We start from the raw sequence: 15,930 nt of genomic DNA on the forward strand, positions 1-15,930 counted from the left end.
CTTTGAGTAGTCTTTGGTTTCCAAGATATGCAGGCGATCTCTGAAAAGGGACACTGATTTTGAAACAAAATATGGATCTGACAACATCAGCTGTAACTGTCCTAAACATTTATGCAGATCAAAGTTGCTGCCGCTGGTAGAGATAGTTGGTGCCGCTGGTAGAGATAGTTGCTGCCGCTGGTAGACATAGTTGGTGCGCTGGTAGAGATAGTTGATGCGCTGGTAGAGATAGTGGCTGCCGCTGGTAGAGATAGCTGATGCACTGGTGGAGATAGTTGATGCGCTGGTAGAGATAGTTGCTGCCGCTGCCCAACGCGGGAGAGAGAGAGAGAGAGAGAGAGAGAGAGAGAGAGAGATTAAAACCACTTTCTTAACGAGATCCGATATACCGTATAAGATGCAGTTAGTTCAATCTGCAAACTCAAATTGGACCCCCCCCCCCAAACTGAGGTGAGCCTGTGTACTGAAAAAAAAAGATCCAAGAGCTGACTTGAAAGTGAATGTTTTCGAAAAACAAAACAAAACACCAAAAACATATCAATACAGCCAGTGATTTGGTTAAAAAGGAAACATTGCTATAAAAATTGTGGCAAAGTCAATTCTGGTCTGAATAGCTCCTTGGACTAATCCATGGTACAATATACAACATCACTCTCTCAAAACAGCTACATTTTCAGTCAACTTATGAAATGTAGGAATACCAGTGTGACATTAGATAAACAGACGCGTGTTAGAGGTCAGAGTGTCGTCTCCGTGTTAAATTCCTGTTAGAGGCCAGAGTGTCATATCGATGTTAAATTCCTGTTAAAGTTCAGAGTGTAGAAGCCAGAGTGTCGTGTCCATGTTAAATTCCTGTTAGAGGCCAGATTGTCGTGTCCATGTTAAATTCCTGTGAGAGGCCAGAGTGTCATATCGATGTTATTTTCCTGTTAAAGGCCAGAGTGTCTTCTCCATGATAAATTTCCGTTAGAGGCCGAGTGCCATTTTATTTGTGGCTCCATATCGCCACACTACTACTACTACCAAAAAAAATTATCGGAAGTCACAAATTTCTTTTTTTTCTTCTTATCAGCTGCGTTGGCTTGTATTGTGCCCTTTTAAATTCGCGAAGACGTAACACACGATGTTCGTGAGGCAATATGTAAATCAATTCGATCAATGACATCTTTGGCCTAACTAACTGCTGAGAAGTATATCTACCTTGTATATAATAATTTGAGCACGCTAGTTGAATACGCATTTCACGTCAAGTGCAAACAGAGTCATCCGTAAAGCGTTTACTTTATACAATGGCCGATGCAAGGAGAGAGAAGGTTGTGCTAGCCTACAGTGGGGGATTGGACACCTCCTGCATCCTAGTATGGCTGATAGAGCAAGGCTATGATGTTATAGCTGTTCTGGTGAGTTATTGCTTTACATTTAAAAGGGAACGCATACTGGTAAATACTCACATTTTCATTTTATTTTTTTTAATTTTTTTATTTTATTGATCGGTAAGATAACCACCATACACGTAAAGAGTTTATCGGAAGTTTCAGTATAAAAAGCAAAGAAAGGATAACAGGTTGCCGAATAAAATAAAGTTAATTGGGTGTTTTGTGATTACGTACAGGCTGTGGGATCACAATTGAAAAGATGATCCTCACGGCGACCGGTCAACGCATTAGCGACGAGTAAAATTATTGCATTTTCACTGAAATGATTTTGTGTAGATGGCAAAAAACACAACACATACCCATAAATAGCCTTAACTTTCGCACGTCTGCCGTTTGCTAACAATATTCGCTTTGTGTCTATCTCAGTCTATGATCTGGGTGCAAGCATTTAGAGGCCCCCAAGTGAATCTGGTTTTCCCCAAGAGAATGAATCTTGACAATAAAATACTGTCTTTAACAATCCAAAAGTGTGTTATCAGTAGCCAGCCCTAGTAAAAGTAAAGAAATGAACTCATCCAATATAGTACTGTTGTCTCACTAGACCATGTCCACCAATCAAGCAAAAGACCAAGGATCGAATTCCACTATCAGCATTGTTATTTGTATTGTATGCTTTGCTATCTTGAAACATGAAAGAATTACGGTACCCGCATTTACAGAGCGCGTGTGTGCATTTTATGTGTATGCTGTGTTACCTTCAATTCAGAAATAATTGTATTACTCAGATTGAATGTGCAAATAGGTACACAAGACAAAGCAGAACATAAACGGTAATCGGCTGACGTATCCAAGAAATCTTATGTTTTCAAACCTCTTAACATACTTTAGCTAGCTAACTCGTCTGAGCATTAACAAAATAATGTGTTTTGCGTGGATAATGGATCAAGTTTGTGGGTGACAATACTGGAAGTTTCACCCATGCGATTCACTCCATATTTATTTTGAACATTTCTATTTATACCAAAGGTGGAGGAGCTTTGCGCTGTACATAAAGGTGATTTTCAATAAAGTATTTGCACATTGCACAATACAGTATTTGCACAATACCTATTTGCACATTCAAATTTGAGTAATACAGTTCTTTCTGAATTGAAGGTAACACAGCATACACTTAAAATGCACATACGCGCTCTGTAATACTTGTACATACAGTGACTTGCAAATATTGATACAGTTGGAAACATGATTATAGTTTGCAGATCAGATTATCTGTCAGCCTTGCAAAATAGCCATACGTAAATTACACGCCTAGATGCATTCTAGGAAAGGTAATTGGAGCTTGTGCGAATAGCCTTGGCATTGTTTTTTAATGGGAACACTCACCTTAGACTGACTTAGCTATACAGACTGCATTTATCGTTCGACTGTTCACGGCTTGTCCATAAAGGTCAGCCAGAGTACATGTTGCATGTTAGGATCGTTGCCAGTAGTACATTTTTAACATTCGTATTCTTTTTTTTGCGGGTTTTGTAGGCAATTTTAACACGTTGTTGACTATATTATTCCAATGACATGGGGGCTAAGTGTCTTTTTAAAGGGCACATGCAGGCAACAGACCTGGGCTAGCTTGGGACGATATCGAACACACGACCCGTGGATTATGAATCTGAAGCTCATCCAACTGAGCTACTTCGAGTCTCGTGTGCAAAAGGTTGATCTTGTTACAGTGACGCTATGTCTGGCCGTGTTGATCTTGTTACAGTGGACACTTTGTCTGGTCGTGTTGATCTTGTTACAGTGGACACTTTGTCTGTTCGTGTTGATCTTGTTACAGTGGACGCTATGTCTGGCCGTGTTGATCTTGTTACAGTGGACGCTATGTCTGGCCGTGTTGATCTTGTTACAGTGGACACTTTGTCTGGTCGTGTTGATCTTGTTACAGTGGACACTTTGTCTGGTCGTGTTGATCTTGTTACAGTGGACGCTATGTTTGGCCGTGTTGATCTTGTTACAGTGGACGCTATGTCTGACCGTGTTGATCTTGTTACAGTGAACGCTATGTCTGGCCGTGTTGATCTTGTTACAGTGGACGCTATGTCTGACCGTGTTGATCTTGTTACAGTGGACGCTATGTCTGGCCGTGTTGATCTTGTTACAGTGGACACTTTGTCTGGCCGTGTTGATCTTGTTACAGTGGACGCTATGTCTGACCGTGTTGATCTTGTTAAAGTGGACGCTATGTCTGGCCGTGTTGATCTTGTTACAGTGTACGCTATGTCTGGTCGTGTTGATCTTGTTACAGTGACGCTATGTCTGACCGTGTTGATCTTGTTACAGTGTACGCTATGTCTGGCCGTGTTGATCTTGTTACAGTGACGCTATGTCTGGCCGTGTTGATCTTGTTACAGTGAACGCTATGTCTGTCCGTGTTGATCTTGTTACAGTGGACACTATGTCTGGCCGTGTTGATCTTGTTACAGTGTACGCTATGTCTGGCCGTGTTGATCTTGTTACAGTGACGCTATGTCTGTTCGTGTTACCGTAACGCCCTAAATATAAATGTTCAAATTATGTTAACCTTATTCAAACGAAGCATACCGATAAGAACTGCAAACAAAGGCATGGTCTAGAATTCCTTAAAACAAAATAAAAACCAGCTGAGAGGACAAAGATGCGTGATTGGGACTGCATCATTGTCTGAATACCGCTATGTCGGTTCGACATTTAAATGAAACGGACGATATGGTTATCAGCAGAAGACAAAGACGATAATAACAGAAACTTGACAAATCTTTTCCCAACGATAATCAACAATCAGGCTGCGTGGACGTTTGAACGTTAATTTGGGGGGGGGGGGATTCATTCTTTAACGAATGTTACAGCTTTTAAGTAAAAAATAAATTAATATAAACGTACCTTTGATCCGTGTAGCAGACAGCGAATGTCTGTCTCCGATTAACTTGGCGAGCAAACTAAAATGACTGGAGATGATACTTCCTGAATAATCAATAGAAATGGTAAGCTAAAGATCTATCAGTGTAAATGTTCAACTCATAAAAACCGGGAGGGATGACGATATGTTGGTCAATGTTGTCTCGTTCGATTTGTAATATAAACAAAAAAAAAACCGCAAAGCATAATCACAGGAATTTTCATCTGGAAAGAAATGGTAAATTTCACAGACCATCGTGCAAAATCTGAGCATTGTTCCCAGTAAAGACATGCGATTTTATAAGGTAGCACTGTTAATATTATTATGATAAAATTTTGGCGGGATTCTTCCTATTATTAGTATGATAAAATGACTTGTAGCTCTGGGATATACAGTTGAAAGTTAATGACGTCAAGCCATTTTTTTTTCAAGTGCAGTTATACTGTCATTGAGCACATAACACTTGTGCGTAACTGAGAGCAGTTTAAACGCAGATGTCACATGGCAAATAGATATATCACAGTCTGCGAATAGCTTAGTCACTACTGAGCTGTCACAATATACGCATAAATATCGGGGTCTTCGAATAGCTTAGACACAGCTGTTACTTGAAGTTCTAAATCACATTATACACTAAACGCGATGTCAGATAATAAGATGTTATATCGTGGTCTGTGACTATGTTATACACTAATGAAGTGTCACATGACACACAGGTATAGAACGATTTTATGACGTAGACACAGACGAGGTCAAATGATACATCGGCATGTCAGGACCTGTTAGGCACAGATGAAGTGTCACATGTTACATCGGCATGTCAGGACCTGTTAGACACAGATGAAGTGTCACATGTTACATCGGCATGTCAGGACCTGTTAGACACAGATGAAGTGTCACATGTTACATCGGCGTGTCAGGACCTGTTAGACACAGATAAAGTGTCACATGTTACATCGGCATGTCAGGACCTGTTAGACACAGATGAAGTGTCACATGTTACATATGTAAGGTTCTGTGAACATGTTAAACATGGATGCGCTGTCGTATGATGCACCAATACATGAATATACGCTATTTGGTTAAAATTAAAATTATAACAAACGGCGGTGAAGATGATGTTCAGGCGAGTCGTGTGACAGGAGAACTGGATTACTGATGTTCGTATTTAGATCACGAGCTACTGTCAAGACAAAGTCTTTCAGTTTTATGCAGATACCTTGGTCATTACACCTGGGACGTGCTAAAGTCGGTGTTATTAGGGTTTATGCCCACACCTTGGTCATCTCACCAGCGACACACATTAGCACAGTGCCAACAAGGTTCATGCCCACACCTTGATCATCATACCGGCGACACACACTAGGACAGTGACAATAAGGTGTATGTCCACACCCTGGACATTGCATCCGGAAAACAATATCACGTTTTGTTCAGAGATTACTAAATTAGAAGGCCAGGACATGCATATCGATACCGCAATCAAAGCGCTGCTGCAAAAGGTGCACCCTCGTTCATAAGGTCAAAATGGTGAGTGAATATACTCACAATACGAAGAAAATCTATCAAAGAGTTTATAGAATAGAAACAAAAATAAAAATAATCGCGGTATTTTTCCAGTAGTATATATTACGGTACTTTTTCACTTTACCGGAACTTCGTTAGTTTCCATCAATAAGGAATGTATGGATATGGAAATTCCCGAGCAATCCTGCTTCGAATTTAATATTAAAAGCATGTTTTCATTTTTATGACAAAATAATTCCATATTTCTACAAACAGGTGTATTCGTCACGAATTAGGTTTTTGAATATTACAAATATAATTATATATACGATCCTTTAGTCACATATTCGACACATATCATGTTTGTCAACGTGATATATTGTGAAAGATATTCAGACCAAATCCAGCGTCTGGAAAAATTTCCGATTGAACTAAACCGCTCCTGTGGTCTAGTGGTTAGAGCGTCCGCCGCGGATGCGGGAGGTCGCGGGTTCGAACACCGGCCGAGTCATGCCAAAGACTTATAAAAATGGTGCTGACAGCTGCCTCGCTAGGCGCTCAGAATTAAGATGTGTTGTTATGACTGGTCGGCCTGGTGTTGGGATAATGTGACTGGATGGTACATGATGTTACATGTCTGCGGTATGGTGCCCCATTGCTAGACACCACTATAAACTGTCACACTGCAGACATCGTAGCGATATGACTGAAAACATTTTAAAGCTAGGTTAAAACTCCAAATCCCCCCACCCACAAACACGCTTTCCGATTGAAAGAAAAAGAAAATCATTTATTTGTTTAGTTATTTAATCGTGTATTTGTTCAGGACTGCGAATCACACTACGATTTTTAGGAGAACGGTTATTTTCTGTTAATAAATAAATATTTTGCTGTTTGTTTAGTAAGTGTGTTTTTTGGTACTCTTTCTGGTAAAGATACTACCCGGTTGCTGCTATCCCACTCAAAGGTTTCCCTGTGTATTATAGTAATAGAGTATCCTCTAAGCTGTAGGCTTCATTGTCAGCACTTCCTATTGTTATCAACAAGCTCTCGAATGTCTGCACAATGTGTTTTACAGGTTTCTAGCCATATTGTATGCTTAATTATTCCCCTTTAGTGACAGTGATTAGATTACAATCGACCGCTCCGGTGGCCTAAGTGGTAGAGCGTCCACACCGGATGCGGAAGGTCGCTGGTTCTAACCCCGGCCGAGTCGTATGAAAGACGTATAAAAATGGTACTAGCAACCGCCTCGCGTAATCGGCATATAAAAGCAACATAACCCAGAATAAATATTTGCAACAAGTATCGCGTCATCGGCATAGAACGGCAAGATAAACCAATATAATTATCTGTAATACGTATCGCGTCATCGGTATAAAAAGCAATACAACTCAGCATAAATATCTGCAACAAGTACCGCATCATCGGCTTGTACAAGCGACATAACAAAGTATATTTAACTGCAACAATTATCGCGTTATCGTATACAAAAGCAATATAACATAGTACAATTATCTACATTAAGTATCGCGTCATCGGCATGTACAAGCAACATAACACAGTATAATTATCTGCAACAAGTATTGTGTCATCAACATATAACAGCAACATAACCCAGTATAATCATCTGTAACGAGTATCGTGTCATCGGTATGTACAACAACAGAACACAGTATAATTATTTGCAACAAGTTTCACCGCATCGGCATACAAAAACAATATAACACAGTATAATTATCTACAACAAGTATCTTGTCTTAGGCATCTAAAAGCAACATAACCCAGTATAATTATATATATGACTATCTGTAACAATTATGGTGTCATCGGCATGTTAAAGCAACCTACCATTATAATTATCAGCAACAAGTATCGCTTCATAGTCATACAAAGCACCATATCAAAGTATAATTATCTACAGCAAGTATCGTGCCATCGGCATATAAAAGCTACACAAAAATTGACATATTTACAAACTCATTATGTTGGGACAGTACAGCACAATCGTGATATCCGTTTACAAAGAAATATTATGTCCGTTTGGAATACGGAGAATAATAATAGAGGAACATATTGCACTTGCGTTACACTCTTTTTATTGCAGAAAGAAAACGTGAGTAATCGTTATTTACACAGACACGTGATTTGATACCATACATTATATACTCCAGCTGTCCATCGATTTATACTCCCACTCTACAACCATGAAATCCAGCTCTCCATACATCGTATACTCCATTTCTTCGTCCATTGTAAATCCAGGTCTCCATTTGTTATATACTCCAGCTGTCCATTTGTTATATACTTCAGCTGTCCATCCGTTAAATACTCCAGCTGTCCATTTGTTATCTACTCCAGCTCTCCATCCGTTATATACTCCAGCTCAGCTGTCAATTTGTTGTATACTCCAGCTGTCCATCCGTTAAATACTCCAGCTGTCCATTTGTTAAATATTCCAGCTGTCCATGTGTTATATATTCCAACTGTCCATCCGTTATATACTCCAGCTGTCCATCCGTTATATACTCCAGCTGTCCATCCGTTATATACTCCAGCTTTCATTTGTTATATACTCCAGCTGTCCATTTGTTATATACTCCAGCTGTCCATCCGTTAAATACTCCAGCTGTCCATTTGTTATGTGCTCCAGCTGTCCATTTGTTGTATACTCCAGCTGTCCATCCGTTAAATACTCCAGCTGTCCATTTGTTATATATTCCAGCTGTCCATGTGTTATATATTCCAACTGTCCATCCGTTATATACTCCAGCTGTCTATCCGTTATATAGTCCAGCTCAGCTGTCCATTTGTTGTATACTCCAGCTGTCCATCCGTTAAATACTCCAGCTGTCCATTTGCTATATATTCCAGCTGTCCATGTGTTATATATTCCAACTGTCCATCCGTTATATACTCCAGCTGTCCATTTGTTATATACTCCAGCTGTCCATTCATTAAATACTCCAGCAGTCCATTTGTTGCATACTCCAGCTGTCCATTTGTTATGTACTCCAGCTGTCCATTTGTTATATTCTCCGGCTGTCCATCCGTTATATACTCCAGTTGTCCATTTGTTATATACTCCAGCTGTCCATCCGTTATATACTCCAATTGTCCATTTGTTATTTACTCCAGCTATCTATGCTATTCATTATCACTTGGACTTATAAGATAAAGAAAAGTAGAATAAGAATTATGTTTGCAGAGTCTAACAAAATCAATACGTCTGATACAATTAGTTCTTACTCTCACCGTTTTGACCTTATGGCCGAGTTAAGAAATTTTACGACTGTGCGTTTTGGTCGTAGTCTCGTCATTCAGGTTCTGACCTTCTGGTTTGGTTATTTCGAATTAGGATATACCCCGTTCCTTTTGCTCAGAATTATGAGCCAGCTGCGTAGGCCCAAATTTGCCGGCGCACCATGTGACTGAACATTTTAGTTGACATTGTTCAGAATCCGTTGGGAATTAAATATGGATATAACAGTATTTCTGTATAATATTTATAAGTTCAAAAAAAATATTGGCTATTCTTAAAAATTAGTTCAATTAATTACATTTCCCATTACAGGTTGATGTCGGTCAGGATGAGAACTTCGATGAAGCACGAGCCAAGGCGTTAAAACTTGGGGCCATAAAGGTATTAACTACTCCCCCCCCCAATCTGTGTTGATATTGATGAACGATTTGTGGGTATGAAGTCACCTGTTTTTCAAAATATGCAATTTCGCTGCATGCGGATCTTTGCGGAACACGCCTGCGTACAGGTTAGATATTTAGCGGAATATGACAATATTCATATCTTGCGCGAAATTCAAAATGGCCAGATCACGGGAGGTTGTGCTATTCCACATGGATTTATAAGTCGTCAGATTTGATCTTAAAATATTATGTACTTATTGCCAAAACAATCATTCAGCCGATGGTAGTTCTACAGCCACTAGAAATACCGTGTATAGCATGTACACGGATGGGTGCAGACATAACTGTAAGCCGATTTTTGCAGGTTTCAATTGAATAGGCGATATTAGTCCCTAAAGCAACAGTCAATATCATTACAGATATGGGGCTATTTTATCGACTCATATTCATGCCGATTACTTACGCAACATCTACAAGAGCATCGTTGTGAACATTACCTCGACCAAACCTACGTTTATTTTCCTTTCTATTGTACGGATTGCGTTCATAAAGACATAGCTACCTTCCGACTGAAAAGCAAAGTTATACATATAACGAACACTTAGTGTTCATGAAAAATGGCAAAAATTAGAAGTAACTATATTTCGTTTTTTATTGTTCACTCTGTTTTATTTTAAATATAAGACACAGAGAGGGCTTAACGACGACGCAAGGTAGTACGTGCACCTGTTTGCGCACGTGTAATGTGCTACACACTTTGAGGAATGGCATAGGTGTCTGTGATAATATTGGTTTTATTGATATGCACGGGGTTTCAAAACTTGGTTCACGCCTCGGAATAAAGGTGACGGCGGTTTATTTTTTTTTTTTGTCAGAGTGTGTTACAGAATATCCGAGAAAAAGGAGTGTACGTACTGACGTGCATCATATTTCATATTGTATTAATGCAGAGGTATTCAAAATAATTGTTAAGTGTAGTAGGGAGAAAGGTAAAATGCGATCAAGCGTTGTAAGTGGGCGTTCTTTTTCTACTTTGTTTGCTTGTTCGTAGTTTTGTAATGTTTAATGGCAATTACAAATGGTGGTTCCTTAATCTGTATATTTTTGTCGGAAGAGATGGCAGTGTGATGCTAATATAATGCAGACTTTTTCAGATTGTGATCCCCGATGCTCGGAGAGAGTTTGTTGAAGGGTTCATCTGGCCCGCGGTCCAGGCCAACGCGTTGTATGAGGACCGCTATCTACTGGGAACCTCTTTAGCAAGACCGTGTATTGTCAGGTATACCTTCAGACTTATTTACCTACCATCTTACTTCTCTGAACCAGTGAATGCTATACAATGAAATGGTTAGGCAATTTATATCCATTGATGTATTTATTTGATGCGCATGTATTTGTTCTTTGATATAAATACAAAGTTATCCAGCTTTCAAATTCAACGCATAGATAATTTTTATGTGTCTTGCCTACATGACAGAGGTTAAGACATCATCCACCAATGTACAATTTATGTAAAGGTTTTGTTACATTGTTCGAAAATCACGTGAGATACAGTACGTGGGTAGGGGTGTTTAATGGCAGGACACGGCACAGGAATCTTGGCAATAATGTGAATCCTGGTAGTTGAGTGGTTAGATTGTTGGACATGCAGTCGGAAAGTTGTGGGTTCGAAACCTGCCCAGACAAGGCAGGTCTGCTGCTACTGTGGTTTGTCACTGAGCAAGATACCTTACTCCCAATTCTCTGGTAGTAAAATTATTGTGTGTGCTGATGAGCCGTTAAAAATCAATCAGTCCATTCCAATCCGACCGTTCTTCAAATTAAAATCCATCCAGTTACAATACCGCATAAGTGGGTAAAACCTAGTATGTTTTCTCTTCTGCACCCAAAAGTGCCATGATGAAGGTTGTTCGTGAGGAAGGGGCCGAGTACATTTCTCACGGGGCCACCGGAAAGGGAAATGATCAAGTTCGGTTTGAACTGGGAGCTTATGCACAACATCCACATATCAAGGTACTTTTTTTTCTATCATCCTTTATTATAAATCTCTGTAAACGGTGTAAACTTGAATTGGATTAGATGATTTTTATGCAAACGGACATACAGCTTCATTTATCTATCAGTTGAATTGCATTGTTATTATTTTACTATTGTTCTTGATTACGAGGACGAAGAGGGGACGCAGGAGAAAAGAATGAAAATGTTAATGATGGATATTGGCGATAAAGATGATATTATTGATTTTAAAGATGCGAACAACTACTGCGATGAGAAACGTTGATCCAGTTGTGAAACTAATGATGTGAATTTAACAAAATAAAAATATGCATAAAATCATTTTTCGGCCAAAACTAGTTAATATTTACTTTGTTTCTTAGTCCGTACGACAGTTAGTCTGTCTTTTAGTTATTTATGTTTGCAAATTGTATAGATTATTTCGAGTAGGATTACCCACTTATGCATAGTTACTTGGAATATATCGTTTGTAGTCGCTTGTGAGTCGGATCCAACTTATAACTGCACAGACCCATTATGCACCGGCAAATCTGGGTCAGTTCAGTTATTTTGAAATAATCAGTAGTATAAACATGATGCGACGGCAGATCAGGGTCTATTTAGTTTTGCATCTGAAACCGACTTTAAAGCGATTATAAATGATATATGCAAAGTAACTATGTATGATGAAATGACAAGCACCAGTTATACTCGCATATAAGTCGAGTCCAACTCCAAATTGCACAGACCAAGATCTTCCGTCGCATAATGTGCCAGCGGCTCTGGTTTGTGCAGTTCGTTAGGGGTAATCAGTAGAACAAACAATATATATCCTGCAGGCGCATTATGCTAAGGCAGATCTGATTCTTTCTTACTTGCATTTTGACTTGTCCTATAAACGAGCATATACGATATGCTGAATCCGATAATTGACCAATTCGACACAAGTTCGCCTACATCTCAGTCTTAAATGTTGAAATGCATCCCGAACTATTCATTAAGTCAGAACAGACAATGCTCCTAAATTTGTCACGCATATAATTATGTCGGTGTTCGTCGTGAAATGATACGTTAATGAAAAATGTCGATAGTATAGATCGTCTTTGTTAGCTTAGATGTAAATTTCCAGACTGGTTGTATTAATCAAACCTTGCACTGCTAATATGTAATTGCAGAGGTGTGCCTAATTCAGTCTAATGATGCAGGCTGAATATGGATACCACGAACATATGCAATTACTTGTGTCAAAAATAGCAAAACTCTGTAGGAACTTCCATTTCAGGAAGATGCCGTTTTGTTGCTATAATGACAAAATGCTCCCCAGGTGGCGCTTTTGCGTCACATGAAACGTCATTGCCACCACAAAACTGGTTCCAGTCGCTTTTTTGCAGCAACGTCTGCGTTTGTTTTACTTCAGGTTTAAAGTAATATTTAACAGCAACAGAATATATAACAGCTTGTCTCCTTGAGGAAGCACCTCTGTATGTTTTATTGTTAACTTTTCATCCTAATTCGCCAGAATTCAATTTAAAAATGACTGAAAGTTGTCAGTGTACTAATTCAGTTCGAAGTATATTTTCATCATGTTTCTACATCTTTGAAAACCATTGCATTTGTTTTAGGTTAAGATTCACAAAGAGTGTCTTACTTATGCTGGACACAACAAATAAAACGTCCCCATAGATTGTGTTGGATACACTATATATAACGTCTCCATAGATTGTGTTGAACACACTATATATATAGTCCCCATAGATTGTGTTGGACACACTATATATAACGTCTCCATAGAGTGTGTTGGACACACTATATATAACGTCTCCATAGATTATGTTGGACACACTATATATAACGTCCCCATAGATTGTGTTGGACACACTATATATAACGTCCCCATAAGTTGTGTTGGGCACATATATAACGTGTTGGACATACAATATAAGACGTGCCTATCCATTGTGTTGGACACACTATATATAACGTTTCCATAGATTGTGTTGGACACACTATATATAACGTCTCCATAGATTATGTTGGACACACTATATATAACGTCCCCATAGATTGTGTTTGACACACTATATGAAACGTCTCCATATATTGTGTTGGACACACTATATGTAACGTCTCCATAGATTGTGTTGGACACACTATATTTAAAGTCACCATAGATTCTGTTAGACACACTATATATGTGTTGGACACACTATATATAACGTCCCATAGCTTATGTTGGATACACTATATATAACGTCTCCATAGATTGTGTTGGACACACTATATACAACTTTTCCATCGATTGTGTTGGACACACTATATATAACGTCTCCACAGAGTGTGTTGGACACACTATATATAACGTCCCATAGCTTATGTTGGACACACTATATATAACGTCTCCATAGATTGTGTTGGACACACTATATATAACGTTTCCATAGATTGTGTTGGACACACTATATATAACGTCTCCATAGATTGTGTTGGACACACTATATATAACGTTTCCATAGATTGTGTTGGACACACTATATATAACGTTTCCATAGATTGTGTCGGACACACTATATATAACGTCCCCATAGATTTTGTTGGACACACTATATATGACGTCCCCATAGATTGTGTTGGACACACTATAGTTTGTAGAACTGGTTTGCTACCAATTTCATGCGACAAATAATTTATTTAGAAATAAAATACTTTCGAAATCACCTGAAATTATATTCCAGATTTAACAAAATACTATTGGCAATTTATTTAGCTTTTAATTCTGTAACACAGAATTTATAGATTTTTGTGAAGTTGGTTCGCTCTTATTAAATGAAACATTTTTATTATATATTTTAAGTGAATTGTGTGTATTTTGTCTTCTGTATGTAGTCTAGTTTTGTTAATTTTAATAAAGAATTACTTCCGCAGACTTAGACCCTTGACTTCCTGTTTTCCAGTTCGATTTTAGTACTTCTTCGCACATATTAGCGATAACAACTGTGGGAAAAGAATTAATAACATATCTTTATCGTGAAAATTATGTTAGACACAACATGTAAAAAGTCACCATAGATTATGTTGGACACTCCAGATAAAAATGTCCACATTGCTTATTTTGGATACATTATATAAAGAGTTGTCATAGATTATGTTGGATACAACGTATGAAAAGTCCCAATGGATTGTATTACATTTTAAGTAAATAATTGTATCTGAATGAAAGGACTGGGATTGTTTGTTCAAGTGGACGTTCTGGAACCGGCAGATTCACACATTTGTTTTGCCATCCTACACACAAGCCAGTTGGCTGAATAATGTAAACACATTCTATTGCCTGTCGAAGCTATAATATTGCTTTGTCATTGACGGCAAATGATATTCTTCGCTGTTTAGTCTATCTCCAGGAATAATCTGAGAAAACTTGTCATGATTTTCTTATAATCTACCATAGAATGCAATAACATCCATATAGGTTAATGAGAGCATTGATATATTGACAAATAAACATGAGGATAACCCTTGGGTGACACAGACAGCTCAAGGCAAAGAGCTGTTTGGAATAACGCATAATGAACCAACAGTCATCGGTCTGCTCTGTTCTCTTATTAATTTGAACATATTACTTGCTATAATTGTGTCCCATAGGCACTATATAGCTATATGTCGTCCACAAGGAAGCGCACTCTGACAGTATAACGTCATATAACTTCAGATCATGACGTCATCCAGCTCGCACAAGGCAAAATGTGTCGCGAATAAAATCATAAATCAAGCTGAACAAAGAATAAAAGAGTATATTAATTTTAATAATCCACATTCGCACGTTGGAATAAGAATGTTACGAGATATGGTAAATAAATTAGAATGTATATAGGTTATACTAGTAGATAAATTTCAGACGTTTATCATATTTTACTGTTGTCTTGATCTAGTGTTTGATTTCTTTTGCAGATAATTTCACCGTGGAAAATGCCAGAGTTTTTCAACCGTTTTAAGGGAAGGAATGATCTGTTTGAATTCGCTAAGGTAGGATATGAATGAAATTAAAAATCTTCTCTTTATTCTATTCTATTTAAAAGTTTATATTCGTTTAGAGGCAAAGCTGAGGTCATGCTGTTTCTCACAGACGAAGTCCTGCTCGGGATATTTTTCACTTTGTTATTCTTGAAACATAATCCTCCACTTCTTTTTTAACTGACTTTTTTCTTCTTCCTAAAAACAACCAGAATAAGTTAGCCATCGGTCAGTAATATGAAGAGTGGGTGGATCGGTTATGAAAAATGATTTAACAAGGAGGAAATAATTAAATCCATTGGCATGCACCAGTCTTGTAATTACTCAGGTGAACAGGTCACAAAACATAATGACATACATATATTTTATGTCGGTCCGTGAAACTGTGGATTTTCCAAGAGAAATAATTCCATAATTCACTAGTGTGTAATTACATATGTATTTTCCACTCGAGTCAGTAGACATCGG

At 38.2% G+C, this 15,930-nt stretch overlaps 1 protein-coding gene across 1 annotated transcript in view; it reads left to right on the forward strand.

The window, feature by feature from the left end:
• The first annotated feature begins 1,218 nt into the window (after positions 1-1,218).
• Positions 1,219-15,930, forward strand: part of LOC149780372 (argininosuccinate synthase-like) — a 48,356-nt gene continuing 33,644 nt past the window's right edge. Inside the window, exons 1-5 of the mRNA XM_089937273.1 lie at positions 1,219-1,400; positions 9,389-9,457; positions 10,614-10,738; positions 11,352-11,472; positions 15,400-15,474. Coding sequence (XP_089793399.1) covers positions 1,290-1,400; positions 9,389-9,457; positions 10,614-10,738; positions 11,352-11,472; positions 15,400-15,474 — 501 coding nt within the window. The 5' untranslated portion in view covers positions 1,219-1,289. The remainder of the gene's footprint in view (positions 1,401-9,388; positions 9,458-10,613; positions 10,739-11,351; positions 11,473-15,399; positions 15,475-15,930) is intronic.

Source organism: Sinohyriopsis cumingii, chromosome 16, assembly GCF_028554795.1.
Source record: "Sinohyriopsis cumingii isolate HCF-2022 chromosome 16, ASM2855479v2, whole genome shotgun sequence".
NCBI lineage: Eukaryota > Metazoa > Mollusca > Bivalvia > Unionida > Unionidae > Sinohyriopsis > Sinohyriopsis cumingii.